The sequence below is a fragment of the Lampetra planeri genome, chromosome 13, assembly GCF_965212315.1.
Source record: "Lampetra planeri chromosome 13, kcLamPlan1.2.h2, whole genome shotgun sequence".
NCBI classification, from domain to species: Eukaryota; Metazoa; Chordata; class Hyperoartia; order Petromyzontiformes; family Petromyzontidae; genus Lampetra; species Lampetra planeri.
The window spans coordinates 1,438,542-1,462,000 of NC_136119.1; the positions used below are offsets into that span (position 1 = coordinate 1,438,542).

General features: G+C 47.3%; 1 protein-coding gene across 2 annotated transcripts; it reads right to left on the bottom strand.

Moving 5' to 3' along the window:
- Positions 1–619: 619 nt before the first annotated feature.
- On the bottom strand, positions 620–23,337 carry LOC144721888 (putative acidic leucine-rich nuclear phosphoprotein 32 family member C). 2 transcript variants are annotated; one of them, XM_078599822.1, is made up of 8 exons: positions 22,602–23,337; positions 10,368–10,517; positions 9,268–9,390; positions 5,653–5,803; positions 4,719–4,780; positions 4,569–4,617; positions 3,982–4,089; positions 620–2,095 (listed from the first exon to the last, which is right to left on the bottom strand). In XM_078599822.1, the coding sequence occupies exons 1-7, from the start codon at positions 22,653–22,655 to the stop codon at positions 4,010–4,012; spliced, it is 669 nt and encodes a 222-aa protein (XP_078455948.1). In that variant the 5' UTR covers positions 22,656–23,337; the 3' UTR covers positions 620–2,095; positions 3,982–4,009. The 2 variants fall into 2 exon arrangements, with proteins under 2 accessions (XP_078455948.1, XP_078455947.1); XM_078599821.1 differs by having other exon boundaries at positions 3,969–4,089.
- Positions 23,338–23,459: the final 122 nt, after the last annotated feature.

Here is a 23,459-nt window from a genome sequence, read left to right on the forward strand (position 1 = left end):
TTTTAGGTTTCATTTCAGATTCTATTAACGTAATTTTCTGCCCTACGTGAACGTTACGAGTGACCGTGTACGTCTCACCTCTGTGTTGACCCCGTGATGTCACAGATGGTTCTGGGGTTAGCCCAGCATGCAGCATGAACTGAAAAGTTGAATTCGATGCCCGTCAATGACTAACATCGGTGGCGTCTGAAATATGGTGAAGTATGGTTAAACAACCACCATGACAGGCGCCGCGGTGGCGAAATGTTAACAATCCTGCCTTGTATACAGGAGGACGTGGGTTCGATCCCGACCCTGACAACTTGTTGTATATTTGGAGTTTGCATGTCTCTCTGCCCGTGGGAGCGTGGATTTTTCTCCGGGTCCTCCGGTTTTTCCCCTCCACATTTAAAATTAACATCACCACGCGTTTAGAGTGTTTTTCTGCTCTAAATTTCCAAAAGATGAGCCACTTCGTTGAGCTGTGATTTCTGGCCAGGTCACTTCTATGCAGCTCAGTGGGGCTTGCCTGGTCAAATACAAATATACATAGGGAGGCCCAAACACGGCAGATTGTTAAAAGGGTTTTACACATTCTTATGGAATACTTACGTAGAGCGATGGATGCTCACGCAGGTTATGAATTATAAAATGTTTATTAAAGCAGTCTGTGGACATTCAAGACTGAAGCATACAGAGAGTGAATGGCTTAATTTTAAGGGGCAAAAATACAAGAACCAATACAAACGTGAGTGCTAGGGAAATCCAACAGTTTATAACATATTTAAGATATTCACAGTGGTCGAGGTAACACCTACGCACTAACTCGGCACACACCACATTCATGTACATGTTCCGTTTTTATGCCGGTGGAGCAATAAACATTTAACATCACAACTAAGGACAGACGGTCACACTCGCCAAACTGATTGGGGTGGCATCACAAAGCGTTCCCGTTCGCACCGCTCTCGCACCAAAACGCTACCATTTCTCCGGGAGGCTCAACCGGGACATCCCCCCTCCCTCTGTCCGCCACGCGTGCTCAGCCACCAGCCCCAACCGCACGGTGAAAGGTCTCTTGACAGTGGCCTCGCTCACCTTACGGAAGCCTTCGCCTACTCCCACACCCCCAACCCCTCAACCGACTGCTGAGGTAGCGCCCTGCCCTTTGACTGTTTCAGGAGTCGTGCATTAGGAATCCGAGTTTTCACAAAAGATTCGGAGGGGACACTGGGAGACAGCCTTTTCTGAAACCATCACAAAACCGGTAGACGTATAATAGCCTGACCCGTGACACCCAATCGCAGAGCAGGGAGAGACCCATTTGAGGATGTGGTGCCCAAGCAGTCTGGCACGGTACGTTATTGGTCAACATACTCTGAAATCCTAAGTACTAAACGGCTTCCACAGCACACAAAGCTAAAATGAGAAACGGATAATTCCACTATCGGGTTCAGGAGGTTGTAAGACATTCACGGAACGTTGCGTACATTTTGCCGTTAACTAATCTTCCCAGCTTTACACTTAAACATAACGAGCAAAAGAAATTACCCCTGCACATGCAAATCACATCTGTTTGACGTTTTTATCTTGTATAAATCAAACGTAATTTTCTTAGATGAAAACTTTGACTTATCATTGTTTGTTTAGTGCTGTTTTTTTACCTCTGCGTTCCAACATAATTTGCAAGACGAATTGCCTTCGATCGGTTAGAATAATCGTGGGGAGGCGCTCATACATTTTTACAGCCTCGATCCAGTGATGGAAATTCCACATTCCTATGTTTGGGGTGAGTTAAGCACATTGGACAACCACTGCTGACCTCACTACCAAGTGGTAAGCATTTGATCAGCCCCCACCCAGAAGGACGATGGGCTGATCCAAAATTCCCCAAACTGAGATTTGATATAATTTCACTTCTTACTATGAGCCCGCACCCTCCGACCCGGCCAAATTTGTTGCTTCGACGCACAGGGGAGTAATTTCAAAAAAAAATAGAATTCTCCATGACATCATCAATCCAGCAATGCCCCTTTCCAACCCATGCTTGGCAGCACCCACAACGCGCCCGGGGGCTGTCGTCTCGTCTCGGGTTGCTGACTTGCTTTTTGAGGATCTGTTAACGAGCGGAACAAAAATATATATATAAGTTTTTACATTGACCGGCGGTTGTCTCAACATGACTCGCGATGCCACTGACGTCGCTGCCCTGCGTTTCACGACCGCATCTATGCAGTGACGTCGCTAGTCGTCGTCAGCTTAGATCTATCCACAAGCTGCAGTGGTGTAACAGTCGAGTGCGCAACGTGCACCGTTAGGGCCCACGGGTGGTGCTAAGAAGGGGGGGAGGGGGGGAGTTAGGATGGGGGTGTGGGTCCTTTTTTTCCCTCCACCGGGGCCCCATGCCAACGACACTTTGGAGTTTGGTAAGGGGTGGACAAAAAGTAACGCATCGGCCCGGACCCCGAACGAGGTTTCTCGACGTCGATTGAGCACCGGCCAGCCGCGGTGATTTACGTGACGTCGACCACCCTCAAAGGGAAAGCTCAGAGAGAATCCGTCGGCGTCTGCCTTTCACGGGACGGGACAGGGAGAGGCGCCAGACAGGGCAGGACCTGCGTGGCCAGCGGCGTATGCACGGTTGGTACGGGGCCCTGGTGCGAGGGATGAAATGGGGGACCCTTGTCTGCTTCACTCACCCCCCTGCCCCCATTTGTCGTAGCCCGGTGCCTTGGCCCCACGTATCTGTGGGCCCTGCTGCAGATGTATGTGTGCACGTGTATGTTGAACTTCTTCCACACCGTACGTAGCGAATCATGCTAATCGGGAGGTAGGGGGGTGATGCGGGGTCCATAAACTCGATGGCTGTGCGTAGGCCTTAAAGGGAAAATGCATCCAAACAAAAACAAATGGCTCTTTGCAATCTCTGGCTGTCTGACCTGAGTTTGAAGTTCTGTTAGTGAAAAAAAGACTTGAACGTGACGTTAAGGACCGTTGCAGTTAGCGTGCTCTAGCGATGCCACCGCTGTGGTGACTGCAGTGAGAATCTACTTGACGGTGCACAATGCATGCTGGGAGCCGGCAAGAGGAGTTGTGTCAAGATGCGCGGTGCATTGTGGGAGCAGCACATAAAGGGGTTTCAGAGGTGGATCGGAAGTTTTATATATACAGGAATAGTTCTTAACTGCTCCAGTTTAACAGCAGCTGAAATGAAAGCGCAAACTTGTTGTTTTGGTTTGTGTATTCCCTTGTCAAGCTTCTCAGAAGCTTCCCTTTTCATGTTGCTCCGATAATTTAGCGGGATGCGCTTTCTGCTACGGGACATCGCAATATCGTCAGAGCCGTCCCGGAAACGCACCGATCTCTCCAAAACCCTAACCTTTGCAAATCCGTCCTCCCCAGGGGTTAATTTTCTCAGTGAATATTTTCTTTGCGTCACTGGCGACAGCAAGAGAGAGGCCCTGACCTAAATTAGGTTGATGTGCTGGTAGACTAAATAAAGCAGACACGTGACTAGTCATCACAGCCAAAATGAGAGGTAAACTGGATGCGGTTTGCCGGATGTGGGAATAAGTTTCCGGGCTGGCGACAGGGACGGAAACCGGACTGAAATGAATGCCCGCGCCTCCCAGTATGCCAGCATCGGACTCCCGGCAAAACAGCGTCACGGCCACAGCGCGGGGACCAAACGCCTCCACGCTCGGCCCCGGTGTGCAATGCCAGCGGCGGCGGGGGCAGCGTCGCGCCTCTACCGTTGTCGCCGCCTGCGTCGCGCGTTCGTGGGAGCGGCGAGCAAGGAACGTGCGCGCGTGGTACAACCCCCCCAGTTCTACAAGTACGCGGCAGCGAGCGCAAACCCCCCCACCCCTCAATGCCTACCAGGTCTTCAACCACCCGCCCTACCTCCCCATTAACTGCCCCCCCCTCCCCCGCCCGACCACCTCCCCCCCCACTAACCTCTACTAGCACCCCCACCCCTGCTAGAGCACCTGACCGCTGCACCGTCGTGAGTTCACGGCGCGATGCCGCGTCACTCGTCGTCGTCGTCTTCATCGCCGTCATCGTCCGGCTCTCGTTTCCTCTTCTCTCCTTTGCTGTCGGGGTCGTCGTCTGGACAAACAGGAACCACGCATGTCATTTGGGTTGGACATTAACGACGGCATCCCTCTTACCCATGGCTCTCACCTCTCAGCTCACTCCATTCCCCTCCACACACTTTCCTACTTCCCCTCTCTCATGTCACTCAACTCTCCTCCATGCACTCTGCTACCTCCCCCCTCTCATATGCCACACTGGCATGTTTGGCCAATTTGTTTTTAAGGAATGTTTTGATTTCAGGAGAAATACCGAGAGAAAACGCACAATGCACATTTGATGATAACAACAAAATATCGACAGGTGGGTTCATGAACCAACTTCATCTCCCAGTTGTCTCATATCCCAGGTGGTTTGGCCATTTCACAAATCTGTACGATCCTCCGACCCTTGCCTCCAAGCTGCTGCATCTCAAGCATGCGTCACTCGGCCGACAAAAGATTATTGTAAAACTCTTTTTTTTTTCATCACGGGGGAGAGATGAATATACGCACCCTCGTCTTCCTCCTCCTCATCCTCCTCCTCCTTTATTGCATCCTCGTCCTGCAGGGAAGACGCGGGACACGTGAGAAACCGACATAAAATCGCCCAAAAAAGAAACCACAAATCCACTACCACAGCTGTCAGGCACTTCCCAAACTCACCTCGTCTTCCTCCTCCTCCGACGGTGGGTCTTCATCTTCATACTCTTCCTCATCTTCTTCCCCTAATGGCAAACAACATCAGAACTCCTTTCACACTCGCCGACACAATGGGAGCGTGTCCCCAAACACATTGGCTCACTTGGTCCAGCCTAGTGATGAACTCTGACCTCTAACCCCACTTTAACCCATGATGGGGATAAACCCTGACCTCTAACCTCACTTTATCCCAGCCAAGTGATGAACCCTGACCTCTAACCTCCCTTTAACCCAGGCTGGGGATGAACTCTGACCCTTTATCTCACTTTAATCCAGGCTGGGGATGAACCTTGACCTTTAACCAAACTTTAACCCAGCTTAGTGATGAACCCTGATCTCTAACCTCACTTTATCCCAGCCTGGGTATGAACCCTGACCTCTAACCCCGCTTTAACCCAGGCTGGGGATGAACCTTGACCTTCCACCCCACCGTTACTAGGCGTGTAATGATTCACTAATTCCAGCAACTTATAGAATTGGTAGGATTCAGTCACGATTCGACTCAATAATTAATTATTTTTGGGGGGAACATTTTGAAAATTACCCCTTTTGTATTGCTTGTAATGTTTTTCTGCCTCGCATGTACAGTTTTATTCGCTCCATTAGACCGACTGCAACAATAGCACCATATTTGCATGTAAGTTTTATCAATTGTGAATTACTTTTCAATGTATGAGTGTCAAAATTGATTATTCACAAATAGCGACATTTTATGTAAAGAAATGATGACTATACATTGGGCATGGGAATAGATTTTTATAATTTCATTGACAAATTACATGCCGAACTTTAAGATAGTCTAGTGATGAACCCTGACCTCTCACCTCACTCTAACCCGGTCTAGTTAACTGTCAAACCGATCGGCTGACGCTAACACAGTCCGGTGTCGAACACTCACCGTCCGACTCGGGGGCCTCCTGCTCCTCCTGGTCGAGGCCATCAAGGTAGGTGAGCGTGGGCAGGATCTGGAAGAGCTTCTCGCGGTAATCCTCGTGCCGTGTCACCTCGCAGTTGTACAGGTCGAGGCTCTTGAGCAGCTCCAGCTTTTTCTGCTCGCAGCCATCGAACCACAAGGGCAGCTCACTGTATATTTACTATTTTTCATTTATTTATCTTTACCAGGTAAGGCCCCCACCCCCACTGAGCTACGCAGCTCTTTTTCAGAAGCGGCCTGGCCACAGATGATAGCTCCACTGCACCGACCTGGCCTTCGTGTTTTTTTGTTCTTTACATTGCTCATAATTCTAATAATTGTATCGTGAAAAATAATGACGTGGCAAACCCTAGTGTGTAGTGATGCGTGCAGAGACATTACCATTGCGCAAACTCCGGTTATCGTCACAGCGGATTTTGGTTGGTTATCGAACAAAGACGGTCACCGCATCGCGCGCTTTAAGAATGCACTTCTGCGGCCGTCTGGAACGCCCTTCCTTCCTATATTAGGAAGCCATTGGAACGATGCACTTACACATTCTAGAAGTGGCTTATTGTGTGGAGATTTTGAGCAGCCAACTACTCTAAACGCGTCGTTTTGATTCTAAATGTGGAGGGAAAATCCAGAGGACCCAGAGAAAATGAACGTGACCACCAGGGAGAGAGAAATATTTAAAATCGAAATATAAAGGCGTCAGGGTCGGGATCGAACCCACGACCTCCTGTATTCCAGGCAGGGTTGTTAACATCTCACCACCGCGGCGCCTGCCATGGGGGTTGTTTAACCGTACTTCACCATACCACGCAAGTTAGTTAACATCAAACCGGTAAACATCCCGTTCTACAGACGGGGTGAATCCTTCTGTAAGTTACAATTTTTTGTGAAACTGCCATCGCGTGAACGAAGCGCAAACTCCGTTAGGATTTGTCCTCCACGGTCACTTTTAACCTCGTCAAGTTTACCCAGTGGATGCTATGAAATCATAAATGCGTCTCTGGTTCTTTTGGTAAAGTCACGTAGATAAAACAATAAAAGAACACGACGTTTCGGTCGCAACACAAGCGTCCGTCACAGGTGAGAAAGAATGATCTGCTGTTGTGGCTTTCTCACCTGATGACGGACGCTAGTGTTGCGAACGAAACGTCGTGTTCTTTTATAATTTTTTCTACCTACGTGACTTTACCGAAAGAACCAGAGAGTATTGATTCTTGCAGTCACGAAAGTTTCAAATCAAGATCATAAATGTGTCGTTAATGCACCACCACCCGACGCAGCCAATGAGTAAGGTTTGTCGCATAAACTAAACATGCCAATTAATTACTTTTTCAGCACACCGGTATGTTGGAGAGTAAACCAGCAATACTGACAGTTTGAGTACTGTGACGTTTCTCTGGTGATCACAACCAACCTCATCAGGCGATTTTAGCCAGAATCGTGAAGAAGTCTTGCTGTTTCTGACAAGTACAAAGGTATGGATCACATTACCTGGGTTTTCTTCAATTTAGACATTTATTTTAATCTCCCAACTCTTGTCTCGTTTGGCTGAGATTCCTTAACCAGTCTAGTCCATTGATCAGCATCCTTTCTTGTGCCCTGTACATGTCCAATCCCAATGTAAGCAACGCAAGGTCTGAAATTCATGATTGTTCCCCAATCCACGTATTACCTCTTTCCGCGTCTTGGGAGTAATTTACAGCAGCATGCATCTCCCCAAACTCCTTTGTGTACGTCCATTGGTCCGTGTTTACGATCCGTACGTTGTGGCAGTCGATAATGCACTGACTGTAAACTGAATTCTTTAGACGCGTTGCTTTTCATTATTAAATGCGATGTTTCCATAAGCGCTCCATTCTGGTCTTGCTGTCCTCTTAATTTAATAATTTTCATCCTGTTGTCTATTATTATTTCTCCCTCGGCATCTTGCTAATTAAGTAGTTTAAGGTGATGGCACTCAGGGTGGTCTTGTCAAGATAAATATATATAACAGTAATTGAGTCGTGATTACACAATTGAAGTCTTTATTAAACTCTGAATGCAACATCAAACATTACCTTTCAGTAACAATTTCACTGTCTCTCTCTCAACTGCATATCAACCGTCTCGACTGTCTAAAGGTGTGCACTACTAAGCTTCTATCCCCTGTTGACGTTACGAGAATGAGGCACATTTTCTACAATCCACTTTCAATCATTGCCCTAAGAATACAAATATATACGCGGTTTGTTCTCCTACAACGCGTGTTTTCATAACGCGAATTGGATATAGCGCGATGACCGTATTAGGGAACACATTTTTTTATAACGCGGATGCGAATTGGATATAACGCAATTCAGTGAACAGAACTACGTCGCACGCGTAGGGATAAGCGGTTGTACGGCTGCCTCGGCGTAGCATCGCACAAGGCTATGGGATGCTGCTGGATGCTTCTAGATGCTACCCACATGCCTCAGTCTTTGTTCAGTCTGCGTATGCATATCGCGCGTTATCGCCGACTGTGCTTTACCCTATACAGTATTATATGTTACTTTATATTACGCGAATTTTCCATAACGCGGCGTTCTTAAGGAACGCAACTACCGCGTTCTAGGAGAACAGACTCTACTCCAAGTGTTTCCCTCTAACAACTATTTATATTGTTTAACAAACTTGTCGTGTACATGGGCTTGTTTTGCTCATATTTCATAATTTCCTGTAGGTAATTTCCATTGATTCGTAATAATTTTTTAGATCATAGTGTATGTTATGCCTTATTTTTACTATAACCATCCACTACCCGATAGATCAAATAAAATGAATTTGTCACTTGGGAAAATATGCCAATTGATTTGCTGTTTCAGCAGACAGGAATTTGTACAATATTATGAACATTTTGCTTGGTAAACTAAAAGAAACCAATTATAATTCATAATATTGGTCGTGAAAGACTACGTGTAAAATTCGTTTCCATTGGTTATTAAAGTACTACGAAATCACCTTATTTATCTTCTTATTTATATCTTGCTACTTTCTTTGTAAAATGTACAAACAAGTTTTTTTACAATTTCTCTAAATATATATATTTTTTATTAAATACCTTCGCTTGTGAGAGCTTTGAAATGCTGTCTCAGTTTTCACTTAATCATAACCTACAAAGCCCTGGCCAAAATTAAATGACACTTATGTATACTCTTTGGTTCTTTCGGTAAAGTCACGTAGGTAGAAAAATAATAATAGTGATCTATTATAATAATAGTGACCTAACACGTTCCTTCGGAGTGGGCAGGTAGGAACTTGGTTGGACAGCGCATTCGTGCGATCCGTGTCACGCGGCGCAAGCTTCGTGGGGCGGCGTGTCACGTGGTGCCGAGCCCGCCCGAAGCGCTCTATGAAATACAAATCGAGGGCGTGGCTATGCACGACAGACAGACAAATAATCCCTGGTGGGCAGTGTGGAACTGTTGTTCCTACCTGTGTTATTTTTCTACCTACGTGACTTTACCGAAAGAACCAAAGAGTATGGATTCCATCTGTCACGAAAGCTTCAAATCAAGATTGACACTTATGTAGTTGCGATGCCACACAACTGCCAGTGCTGCTCACCAGGGGTTCTAATGTGCCGAGGTCTTTGATTTTGTTGCCGCTGAGGTGCAGGCTGGTGAGCTTCGGCGCTTTCTCGGCAAGGACCTCCAAACCTCCGGAAATCCTGTTGTCGCTCAACTCCAGCTGTGTAACACGAAAGCAATCGTCATCGTAGTCGTCAACATCATCATCATCAACGCAATAAAAATTGTTCACGCCATCAATTCCGGCCAAAAGAAACCTGCCGGCCGGAAAAAAAGCTAAACATACTGAAGATAAAACAGGCCTAGACTCAAGCCTACGCTAAACAGGCTTAAGCTAAAACAGGCCTACGCTAAAACAGGTCTAAGCTAAAGAGGCCTAATATAAAACAGGCCTAAGCAAAGCAGGACGAAGTTATATGTGCATCTAATGCGACGCACGATGTTTGTGTCATACTCTTGCCTATCACATCAGGCAGCCCAGCAACATTCGTTAAACAGGCCACACACCCTGCTGATGAGACACAAACAAGTTGAAACCCATTCAGGGCTTACCGAGCCAAAGAAATGCTAACCTTGCACTGTCTCATTTTTGGACATCAGCTGTCTGAGTTAAATCGCACACGTTCGCGACTTGACCCCGTCTTCTACGTGTTTTGCTAAGTGGACACCTTCAGCTCTCTTGCCGAGTCTGGCTTTGAGAGGTTGTCCCTGTATCGGCTGTGTTTGATTTGAAGCCGGTGTGCAGGTTTGAGGGGGGCTAAGCCCCTGTTAACCCCCACCAAGTTAGCGTGGCTCAGGAGGCACCAGGTCTGGTTTTTTCCCACTGCAGAAGCTGAACCATGTCACCGATTTCACGCGCAGTGAAGGAGTTTATACGCATTTCGATGACATGGTTGATGATCCGCTTGAGTTGCAACTATCTGAATGTCACACGTGATGAACGAGCTGCCCTTGCACCCCCTGATAGGCCCCGATCCAGATTCAGGTGTGAGGCCAGCGTAGCACGGTTTGGTTCCAGCAAGGCACAGTAAATTGCCAGTGGAAAAACGACTCGTACCACGAGGGCCCTGCACTGGCTCGGCTTGCACGTGCCAGTGCGAAAAGGGGTATAAGAATAATAATAATAGCACTTCTCACCTTCTTCAGCTTGGGTAGCTTGGGCAGATTGGCGAGACTGGTGAGGCCGACGCTGATCATGCTCAGGTACTCCAGGGCAGAGAAGGCATCCGTCAGCCCCTCAATCTTTCCGTCGTTGGAGCGGCAGTTGTCCAAGACGAGCTCTATGACCTAATGAAACAATTCAAACAAAAATAGCACTCATTTACCACGCCCTTTGTCAATATGCTGCTGGATGAAGGTTTTCTCAAGCATGGCAGTGGTGAGGGTTGTTTTACCATACTTTACACGCTCGTCAGTGCCATTTGGTAAAATGTGCTCAAATGCCACCTGTTACAATGATGTTAACCATGGCCAGGAATTACAAACTGTAATAATGTGGTTCATAGCCCAGTGTGAGATGGACAGTAAGAGATGGCGGCAGCATGGGAGGGCCTTCCCCTTTAAAATATTTTTTTATTTTACCAGTTAAGGCCCACTGAGCTGTATAGCTCTTTTTCAGAAGCGACCTGGCCACAAATGATCGCTCAAGGAAGTGTTTTTTCACGTGAAAATTTATAGCAGCCAAATACACATTTAGAAACGCATGTTTCTAAATGTGGAGAGGAAAACCGGAGGACCCGGAGAAAAATCCACTCGACCAAGGGGAGAACATGCAAACTCTAAATATACAGGCGCCAGCATCGGGATCGAACCCATGACCTCCTGTATACCAGGTGAGGTAGTTAATGTCTCACCACCGTGGCGCCCGTTTCTCCCCATGGATATCCAGCAGTGGATAAACCACGGTTCACGACGACGGTACTCGTTTGAGGTGGCTACGAACCACGATTTTTGTCTTACAGTTTTACACCATAAATGGGTTCCCGTGGATACATGATTACAAATTACTCAGGAAGAAAATCCAGACGCCGGCACCAACGACCACAGGCATCGCGTAGGCGCAAGCGAATAACCGAACGCAGCGCTCTGTATCCCCGGGCCAATTAAGCGATGGAGGTCATGTCTGCTCGTGGACGGTGACGGATCCAGCATGCCCCTGCCGCCCGCCGCTGCAAGACCACACGCATGCTAATCGCCCACGGGGGAGCGCAGCGGACGCAGCAGCGGCGGCGGCGGCAGCAGCAGCAGAAGTGGAAAATGTTGATCGCATCCAAGAAGGCGGAAATGCCTTGGAAAGACGGCCGCGTTGCTCGGTTGGGGCGGCAGTCAAGTCGGGAGAAAGCTGGGGCTGCTTTCGTTAGGGCAGGGTAAATCAAGTCCACTCAGTCATCATCAACATGTCATGATCTATCCACTGATGGATGAAGGCCTCCCTACCAAGTGGCCGTCTCTCGCTTGCAATGCAATGTCGTGGAATAATTGCGCTCCTGCACCTAGCTTGTTCTCGCAATCTCGCCTTTGGCTGCCACCACGCCGTGCGTCTCAACGGTAGTCTATCATCCCTGATAGCCATGGCGTGTCAAGGCGGTGTCTCATTTGCATTTGTTCCCTGAACCTGTGTGTTACGCTGCCGAACATGGCGGTATCGCCCCAACCAGAGATATCGCTGTGTCTGTCGTTTACAGCGTGAGACCAAACCATCGCATAACAGCGAGTGAGGGAAAGTGACAGGCTGAGGCTGGGTCAATGTCCATGGAAAGAGACAGACCAACAGCACAATTCCAATGAAGCCCTAACTTCTGTGTGTCATCTCTTGAAAGGACATCCTTGGTTTGTCCTCCGATGAGGATATCATTGTACGGTTGTGTTTGCATCTGCGTTTGCATCTATGTTTGTATGTGCATATGTATTATTAAGGGGAGTGGTGGCGCAGTTGTTAGTGTGCTCCGCTACGAGACCGGCTGCCCAGTTTCGATTCCTCCTCACGGCCACAATCACCGGTCACGATTATCTGAACCGGTCCTGGGCCTCTCCAGGTCGACTCAGCCTCAAATGAGTACCTGGTGCGGTGCGTAAAAACATCGCCACTGGGGAGACAAAGACGGCCGGACGTGGTGCTGGCCACCCACCCACCTCGTGTGCCGTGCCGGCCTTCACAGGTACTCGCTAACAGAACTTGCCCCAACAGTCTGTTACAGACTATACGGGAGATCTTTGTCTTTGACTATCTAGTGTTGTGTAAACATCGGCACTGTGGGGAGATGCAGGTGGCTGGTTGAGGTGCTGTCCACACCATCACTCGTGCCCTGTTCTGGCATGAATAGGTGCTAACTAACGGCACAACACGAGCCGACAACACCAGATATTCCCAGCCAATCTCCCATCCAATTACTAACCAGGTTAAACCCGCGTGGCTTGCAAGAGTTGTCGGGGTAAGGCGCATTCACAGCGATGCAGGTATAGAACTTTTTTAAAATATAATTTTAAGTACACGAAAATATAGTTACTGCAGTATTGCTGGTCATGAACAGGATACATTGTTTGTTAAAGTGTAAAATATAAATTTTCATCTGTGCTATATATTGAAAAACTAAAATCTTTTCCACTCAAAGTAAACAGCACTTGGCCAAATTACAAAAACATTTAGAAGCCAATGACTCGCAAAAGATGGGGAGTGGGTTTATTTACCAAATAAAAGTAGAAATGTAAGCGGCAGGACAGAGCGGTGACAAAATGCAATGTTTACAGAAAACGCTTACCCTCCAAGGTTACGTAAGGATTACAAAACGCAGCGGATAAAACGGGGCATCGCACCGAATAACTTGTGAACATAAGAGCACAGAGAGCCCTTGTGTTAAGAGATCGATGTCGTGTTTTTTAAAACCACATCATTATTTTTCGTGTTCTTTTTGGCGAACGTTTTTAAACCCACAGAACCCCCGGCTGTTTCTCTCCGTCTGATTCGTTTTTTTTTGTCGTGAAATCTGCCAATGCCTCAATCACTTAGCAAATGGTGGAAAAAAAATATTCAAAAAATCACCAAGCTTCAGTGATCCAGAGGTTTTCTAGGCATGCGAATATTGGGGATGGCCAAAACACACGGCGTGATTCAGTAGTCAGTTACACTTCGCTGTTGTTGTATAGCGTGGGTACGAATCCAGGTATCAGCCACCCGTGATTAAACTGGGTCGTCAGGGGTGGTGAGTTGATGGTTTCAGGCCAGTGATCAATGACTGCACAAACCCCGCCTCCCATCAAAATATATATAAACTTAATTTGGTGATTTCAAGTTACTGTATGTGAATTAAAATAACTGATTTGACAATGTGTTTCGTAGTACATGTGGGTTAGTGCAGCATTTCTGGTGTGCATGTGTGTATAAAAAAACAGGTCACTTTAACGGATTATAGAAGAAGTTCTGCATATATCTCTTCTGCTGGCCGTTCTCTAAACAAACGGGGCAATGCGTTTGTTTAGATTATTCATGTCGTGCCATGACGCCTATAGCACAATTGAGATAAAATTGGGGAGACAACACATGTACTGTATATGTGTAGAATCAATGTCAGTTCAAATAGAAATGTGGTGCCAATCTACATTGGCAGCCGAGCCAGCGGTAGAAATTCCACATTCATTTGATGGGAGCCAGACCATCCATATTTTGTCCAGCACATGAGATATAATCATAGTTGTGTAAATCATAGTAGGCAATCATAAGTGACATATCCTCAGAGGGTCAGAGATATGATGAACACATTCTGAATATGGTCCGGCAATGGAAAATGTAAGTCGCACTCATTACACACAAAATGCTTGCTTCAAATGATCCACAATATCTTGCTGACCTCAAGGAATACAAACCATCACATGAACTCCGGTCATCCTCGCAGCGGGATGTGGCTCACCATCGAACAAAGACGGCCACCGCATCGCGCGGCACTTTTAGACGCGCGATGTGGCCGTCTGGAACGTTCTTTCTTCCGATATTATAATCCACTGGCGCCACGCACTTTTAAATCGAGATTGAAAACTCATTGCTTTAGAACTTTATTGTGTTTAGTTTGTTGTCCTTGCCCCGCAACCTCCGATTAGCACGGTTGGCTACATACGGTGCAAAAGAAGTTCAACATACACATATATACAAGAGCGACGAAGCTTTGAGCGAGAGGAGCGTGCGCTCGAGGGAGCTGCTTCTTCATCGGTGGGCGCTTGTTTGGAATGCACGGGGTTGTTATTTTTGGTTATTTTAGAAAAAAAAATTTCAGTCGCCATCGAACAAATACGATCACCGCATCGCGCGCTTTCCGATGCGCTTCTGCGACCGTCTGGAATGCTCTTCTTTCCGATATTAGGAAGCCACCGAAGCTATGCACTTTTAAATCTAGATGTAAAAATCATTTCTTTAGAGCTGTTTTTTTGCTTGGTTTAGTTTGTTGTCCTTCCCCCGCACCTCCGAATGGCACGGCTGGCTACGTACGGCGCGAAAGAAGTTCAACGCACATACGTACGAGAAAGGAAACGCATCAGCTGGTGGGAAAATGCCGAGACAACTGGACGGGAATGAAGAGCGTTCCATCATCTGTCATGGACATGGGCCCCTAGCTCTGTGTGAATAACACTACCTACGTAGGATGGATAGAATCACAACGATGCATTGTTAATGACAGGCAGATGGGCACACGCCCGGAGTTATATCATCAGTGGGGCGGTGGGTGAGCAGAGAAGGAGGGAAGATGAAGGCAATTGAGCCAGGGATGCGGAGCGGATCAGGATCAGGCAATGGAGCGGATCAGGGTGAGATGGGGATCAGGGCAGTGGGAGGGAGGCACCTAACAAAGCCCTGCTCGGCCAAGTGCGTGAATAGGGGTTTGTGTGCATTAATGGATGTGCGTGTGTTGTTGTCTGTGTGCATAGATTTTGTGTGTACCGTGTAAAAGCATGTGATGTGTGTGCATGTGTGTATGGGGAGCGGTAGTGTAGCGGTTAGCTCGATTCCCGCTCACGGCTAAATTCAGTGAAGATTATCTGAACCGGTCCAGGGCCTCCCCTAGGTCGACTCAGCCTCAAATGAGTACCTGGTGCGATGTGTAAACATTACCACTGGGGAGAGACAAAGGCGGCCGTGCGTGGTGTTGGCTACCCACCCCCTCGTGTGCCGTTAGCGAGCACCTTCATAGGTGCCCGCTAACAGCACTTGCCCCAACAGTCTGTTACAAGCTATACGGGGGATCTTTGTCAGTGTGCGTGTGTGTTGGACATAAATTATGAGTACTGGGGAGACAAAGGCGGCCGGCGGTGTGTGCTCACAAACACGACTTGCTCCAACCAGCCTGCCAAAGGCTTCTGCCGTGTCCGCGTTGTGCATCAGCGCGCGCACAGCACCCCCCCCCCCAGCTCCCCCCCACCCTCTCGCTAACGAGGTCATTGAAAGTCACCCCTGGTGAGGGCTGCCTGGGATTTCAGCCACAGAGTGACCGGGAGAGCGACTGGCTGGGGTGGTGGGGTGCCTGAAAGGGGGGGGGGGGTGCCTGAAATGGGGGGGGGGGGGGGTGCCGGAAAGGGGGGGGGGGTGCCGGAAAGGGGGAGGGGGGTGCCTGAAAGGGGGGGGGGGGGGGTGCCGGAAAAGGGGGGGGGGTGCCTGAAAGGGGTGGGGGGTGCCTGAAAGGGGGGGGGGGGTAAGTCACCCCGGGCTGCTCCCTCCTCTGCGAACGTCGTCGTCTTTCCACGCTTTACCCCATCCGCATGTCCTCTCATCATCATCGCGAAACCTCCCAACTTGCATGGCGTCCGTCATCTCGCTGTTGTTAGTCTATCTCTGCAATCTCTCCCCTTATATCGTGCCTTGTGGTGTGCCTTGTGTAGGATGTCCTCTGTCTCGCTACCACCCCCCCTACCCCACCGTGCTTTGTCTCGATTGGTGGCATGATGACGATGATGGCACCATCCATTCTTGCTGTGAATTAAACAAGAATCCACCAGATACGTGGTTTTGTTTGTCCCAGCGAGGGGTGGGAGTGTGTTTGTGTGTTACACTCAGCACTGGTGCACAATTACAGCACACTCCGCAAACATTTGGTAAGAGGACTGCACGCGTGTACACATTGCATGTACTGTATAGTTACACAACGGTACTGTATTAGTGTGCGTACACATACTGTACAATGACAGTACACTGTACAATAACAGTACACACTGTGCAATGACAGTACGCATACTGTACAACAACAATACACACTACAATGACAGGACACATACTGTACAATGACAGTACACACTGTACAATAACAGTACACATACTGTACAAATACAATGGCAGTACATACTGTACAATGGCAGTACACATTGTACAATAACAGTACACACTGTACAATAACTACTCATACTGTACAATAACAGTACATACTGTGCAACGACAGTACACATACTGTACAATGACAGTACACACTGTACAATGACAGTACACATACAATGACACTACTGTACACATACCACAGTACACATACACAATGACACCACACAGTACACAGTGATACACTACAGTGAACACAATGACACAACCACTATACACACACGTGTACAGCATTAGACACGGACACATTGCATACATATACACACATAGAGCACGAAACATAACAGCATTAGACACAAACTACCAGATTTATATTTTAAATAGCACCACCACGACCGTATACACACACACAAGCTAACACAATACAATAACAGTGACTTTAGTACTGGTACAGTATTACAAATGTATTCGTACTGCAATGGAATTGCGTTAATAGGTTTAAATGACACACGCGCAACACGTAATCCGATTACAGATACATGTTTATATACAACACACAATGACACCACGATACACACTGTTGTGCAGAATGACACACGCACACCGACAGTACATAATACAAAGATAAAGATCCCCCGTGTAGCCTTAACAGCAACCCCCACACCCGACCGCATTTGTCTCCCCAGTGGCGATGTTTACTACACGCCGCACCGCGTACTCGTTTGAGGCTGAGTCGACCTAGGGGATGATCGTCACAGGTGTTGGTGGCCGTGAGCAGGAATGGAACTCTGGTTCGTGGCGCAGCGCGCTAACCACTGCACCACCGCTCCCACTTAACAACAATAATAAGACATAATAATCGATATACACCAGTGTTCACAAAGACAAAGATCCCCCGTGTAGCCTGAGCAGACTTTTGGGGCAAGTGCTATGAAGGTCATACGCCACCCGATACAAACACAACGTGATACCACCACAATATATACACGATAGACATAACACCACATGCACACACAATGATACACACCACACACACAATGATACATAACAACGCCACACACAATGGGATAACCACACACAATGACACACATCACACACAATGTGTTAACCACGCATGAACAATGATACACAACACACACAATGTGATGACCACACAATGATACACAACACCACAGACAATTATATACACAAGGCATGAATACAATACCACCCACAACACACTGACACCACCACACACACACAATGTTGCACGGTATACTTACACAATGGCACAACCTAACATGCACAAAAGACATACCCATGACACACTTTGTACACACAAAGACACAATCACTCAATGATATCAGAAGCACACGCCTAAGCAGGCATGTACATGTCACATGTACACACACATGCACGCAAGATATATACACAAAGTTATGCAAGCAAGCACACACGAAGCATGGTAGACACAAAGCTAAGACTCAAGCAAAAGATTGGCTATACACACAGCCCTACATAATCACTCAAGCATACACAAGCTAAGATGTGCACACAAGGCGACTATGATATAATTGCACACAAACAAATTACAGTAATTGATGCCGTATATCAATGTTAGGATAGAAACAATCTAAGATTTACACAAACTAGGTTATGCAAATAAGATTAGACTGCAGCATACGCATGTGCATAAGCCAAGACGTACAAACTAAGATGAATACATACGATAAAACACAGCAACAGTATGCATACACACCAAGACATAATATACACACAACTACATTGTACAGTCAAGCATTAGGTCGGGCAGGTTCAAACAGACTCATCCTGCACTGACATTCACTAAGTACACACAACTACACACGCTAAGACAGACACAAACTATTATATACACAAGATAAACTGATACATAACACGCATACATGCACACAAGTTGACATACATCTGTATCATATAGACACAAACTAAGACTTTTATTTTACATGGGACATACAGCACACAAGCAAAGGCAGACAGACACACCATAATATGCCCAGACGAACATTACAGGATATATGCCCATTCATTATTGCGAGACACAAGCTGAACGCACAATCATTCAGGCGAAGACAACGACACGTGACAGCACGACACGTGGCGACACAACGACACGTGACGACACGACACGTGACAACACAACGACACGTGACAACGACACGTGACGACACGACACGTGACGACACAACGACAACACGTGACAACACGACGACACTTGACAACAACGTCACGTGACAGCACGACGACACGTGACAGCACGACGACACGTGACAGCACAACGACACTGACAATACGACACGTGACAGCACGACGACACGTGACAACACGACGACACGTGACAACACGACACGTGACAACACAACGACACGTGACAACACGACGACACGTGACAACACGACACGTGACAACACAACGACACGTGACAACACGACACGTGACAGCACGACACGTGACCGCACGACGACACGTGACAACACGACTACACGTGACAACACGACACGTGACAACACGACACGTGACAACACGACACGTGACAGCACAACGACACGTGACAACACAACACGTGACAGCATAACGACACGTGATAGCACGACACGTGACATCACAACGACACGTGACAACACAACACGTGACAGCATAACGACACGTGACAGCACGACACGTGACAGCATGCAACAACGACAAGCCGGGCAACATAACCCGCACACCATTCATGGACACGAACCACCATCACAGCATTACATTACACAACCTCATTGGTACCGGACACTACGTTGTGTTGTTACTTTGTGGGGCAGCAACAGGAAGAGAAAACAATATTGTTGTACTACTGTTCTATGCTCCCACGTCTATATGCCAACCCCTCCCCCCCAGGGATCAGCAAGCACATCGTGTGTGAGTTCCTCATCCAACAAGGGGGCTGTGCATGTACACAATCTAAGACGTCGACACAAGCGATGTTAGTCGACACCACGCAAGCGAGCGAGAGCAATGGACACGGGGAGACACTTAACGAGCCGAGATTTACAAACAGGCTTGGGCATGCACAGAACAGATATGTACAGAGTCACATACTTGTTAATACGACTACATAACACAGGCATGCACAAGGTTGACACATGATAACACAAACAAACAGGCTTGGACATGCACAGAACAGATATGTACAGAGTCACATACTTGTTAATACGACTACATAACACAGGCATGCACAAGATTGACACATGCTAACACAGCAAAGCCACGCATTGCACACACAATCACTCAAGACGTACACGCAGGCTGACGTGCACACAAGGTTAAGATGTATGCAGTACACTGCATTAATACACAACACACACAAAGGTTTACGTGCTTGTCAACAGTACGAAAGCCAAGACACACAACGAGATGCAATAACTCGCACGCAGAAAAGCACATTGGATGTCCGGAATATGATGCACATTTTTTTTTGCCAAGATATGCAGTGCACACAAGCTGAAGATATATGTGTACAAGTCAGGGCAATAACAACAAACAACCCCCGTGCCAGGCTAGGTGCACGTTAAGACTACAGTGATCACGTGGAGTGTGGAAGGAGGTCACGGAACAGATGACCCCAGGGTGCTGTGGTTTGAACCGAGATGACTGTCAGATATTATAGTACTCACCCCACACACACATATATAAGATCATTGGGACATGCACTCACTCAAGACATACACAGCACAAGCAGAATAAGAATTACTCTTAGGTTTTTTCGGTAATGTCACGAAATAATAATAGAAATAAAAGAATAATAAATGAAATTAAAGGGCCACCCCGTGGTTTAATTGATTTATTTTCATTTATTATTATTCTTTTATTTATATTATTTTCGTGTATTATTATTTTATTTCTATTACTATTTTATTATTATTTTTACCTACGTTACTTTACCGAAAAAACCTAAGAGTATGAATCCTTGCAGTCACGAAAGCTTCAAATCTAGAACAGAATAAGAATCTCCCCCCCCCCCCACAGATGTCCACACAAGCTAAGATGTTCCACACCAGCTTAAGACACGCAACTGCACACGCTAATAAAGAGATATTTAAATGTGCAGTATATACACCAATGTCAGGATGTCTACTGCACGTAAGGTTTAGACATTCTGCAAATTAAAAAAAAACAATTAACATCCAGATTGTTATCAAAATTGTGAACTTGTCATCGTATGCAAGCGAGTAAAGGTAAAGTCCCCCCGTATAGCCTTTAACGACTGGTGGGGGGCAAGTGCTCTTAGGTCGGAAAGGCTCGCGTCCAGCAAGCACGCCCGGCCGTCTTTGTCTCTCCCCCCTCCCAATGCGTAGTAGACACTGCCCCAAGGCACAGTCCTAACCGCTGCGCCACCGCTCCCCCGGCGCCGCGCTAACCGCTGCGCCACCGCTCCCAAGCCTCGAGTGGCAACAACAACAAACGAAGGTGAGCAATGGGAAGTAAACATCCGTGTAAACAAAACGTTAACAAACTAAACCCCCCCCCCCGACATCGTACACACAACAAGACTCTACAAATAGAACTTCAAACGCGAAGCCACTTTCAGATGGTTTCTTGTTTTTGTTTGTTGAACCCGATTCAAGAGCCGAATGTCTCACATTCACCCAAATACATGAAACTGAACGCAGTAAAGGGGACAAAGCAGCGTTAAACAAAACTACCCGATACTCTTAGTATTTTTCGGTAACGTCACGTAGGTAAAAAATAAATAATAACAATTATAGAAATGATAATAGAAATACAATTATTTCTATTCTTATTTTTATTTTAAATTATATATTTTTACCTCCGTGACTTTACCGAAAAAACCTACGAGTATGAATCCTTGCAGTCACGAAAGCTTCAAATCTAAAAACTACGGGACGCCAATATTCACCGATCGATAGTGAGTCGATGGAGGCATTACAACACATCACGGTCACACACGCTGGACGACTGGAGGGTGCGATGTTTCTTTATTGTTTGTGTTGTTGACACAACGCAGCAGCAGCAGCAGGAGAAGACACTTTGCTTGTACAACAATCATCACCCCCACGAGTCATCACGGAGCAATTTGACATCAGACGTCGTCGTCCGCCCCGTACATCGCACGCGAAAAAGAAGCGAATGCATTGAGGATGCAACGTCGGACGAGGATGTTTACACGCAGACACGTGTGTAAGTGTGTGTCTCTGTACACAGACACCGACGTACGTAGAAGAAGACGACGTCTATGGGGCACCACATTACACACACGGCGTGTCCGGAGTGCGAGGCGTTGCTGCTCATGGTTCGATATCCACAACAGACAAAGATCCCCCGTGTAGCCTTGACAGCCTGTCGGGGCAAGTGCTGTTAGCGAGCAGCTGTAAGGGCTGCCGGCACTGTGGCACACACGAGGTGGTGGGTGGGTGCCCAGCACAACGCCCGGCCGCCTTTGTCTCACCAGCGCTGGCGATGTTTACAACACACCGCACCGGGGTACTCATTTGAGGCCGAGTCGACCTAGGGGGAGGCCCAGGGACCGGTTCCGATAATCGTCACCGGTGTTTGGTGGCCGCGAGCGGGGATCGAACCAGGGCGGGCCGGGGTCGTAGCGCAGCGCGATGCGCCAACCGCTGCGCCACCGCTCCCCACTACACACACGGCCACATGCCCCTCTCTCTCACACACACACGGGGCTCTCTTGCGATGTAAGAACCCGGCTATTATTGTGTCATATCGTGGAACGCTCCAGTATCTTGTGGTGTGACAACAAAGCTGAGACAGCTGCTATAAAAGACGGCTTAGTGTCTAGACTTCACGCACATGGAGGTTAGGTGGTTAGTGGCGGTGTGCTGCCGAACGCTCTCCAACACACACATATATATACAGTGCATCTATCTCTACGTAAGCTCCACTCGTCTTGCACATTTATAAAGGGCCACCCCGTGCACGAGTGAATTGTGCAGATGACGGAGCACCCTCATCCCGCTGCAAGCCGCGTCGTCGACGATGGAATGATATTGGTGGTGGTTGTTGATGTGCTGTGAAGATGATGGTGGTGGTAGCGATGACGACGACCTCACCTCGGCAGGAATCCTGTTCCTCAGCTCCAACTGAACCCTCTTCTTCATGTCCATCGTTTGATTTCGGAGGTCGCAACCCACTGCTCGCAAATAGTGAAATGTTTTTTTTTGCCAGGAACCTCTGAGATCCCGCGTCACTCCAAAAAAAAATATCTCTTCTCTCTCCCGTTTAGCCAGGACACGCGAGGCAACTTGGCGGTACGGAGCCAGAGCTAAAGGGGGGCTGCTCCCTCTTTCCGAGGCAGCCAGGCACACAGATCAAGGCAAGGTTTGTCCGGGGGAAAGTGCAATACCGCCACCTTACGAATACTGCCCTCAATTGGCAAAGCAACGCCACTTCAGCAGAAGCAAGCCAGCCGGCAAGCAGCCTGGTTTTTTTTTTACAAGTTTTCCATCAAATTTTTTGTTGCTGTATAGTTTCAAAGTTTTGCACGGAGCAAGTTTTAAGTATTTATTTTCAGCTTGTCGATCACGTTCCAATGTATTTGTTAGCCTCTGCGGTGCTTTTGTGTGTTTGTGAGGTTGCAGATTCAATTTGGGGGGGGGAGTTGGGTTGCGTTCAGAAGTTTTTTTGGTGAATGTGAACATGTTCATTATTGGTTAACCGATTGTGCGTCCCATTTCACAAAGCCAAAAGCATCGATCACATGAGCACTGCGATTAGTGTGTGGTTCGTGATCAAATATAAAAAAATGTACAACTGATAAAATGGATTTCTTGCATTTAAAAAATAGTTCAGAAAATTCAAGTGTATTAACCGAGTTATTCAATAGCAGGTCACATTTATTCCAATCTGAAACCATATACTTTGCATCCAATTTATGTCTTATATACATTCCACAGTTGGCATTTATTTCA

What these genes read in the sequence shown, in the direction of transcription:
- LOC144721888 (XM_078599822.1), bottom strand. Translation starts at nt 22,655, where the DNA reads ATGGACATGAAGAAGAGGGTTCAGTTGGAGCTGAGGAACAGGATTCCT. An exon ending in GGAACAGGATTCCTGCCGAG is followed by an intron (nt 10,518 to 22,601) that starts GTGAGGTCGTCG and finishes TTGTTTCATTAG; the next exon opens with GTCATAGAGCTCGTCTTGGA. An exon ending in AGCTACCCAAGCTGAAGAAG is followed by an intron (nt 9,391 to 10,367) that starts GTGAGAAGTGCT and finishes CGTGTTACACAG; the next exon opens with CTGGAGTTGAGCGACAACAG.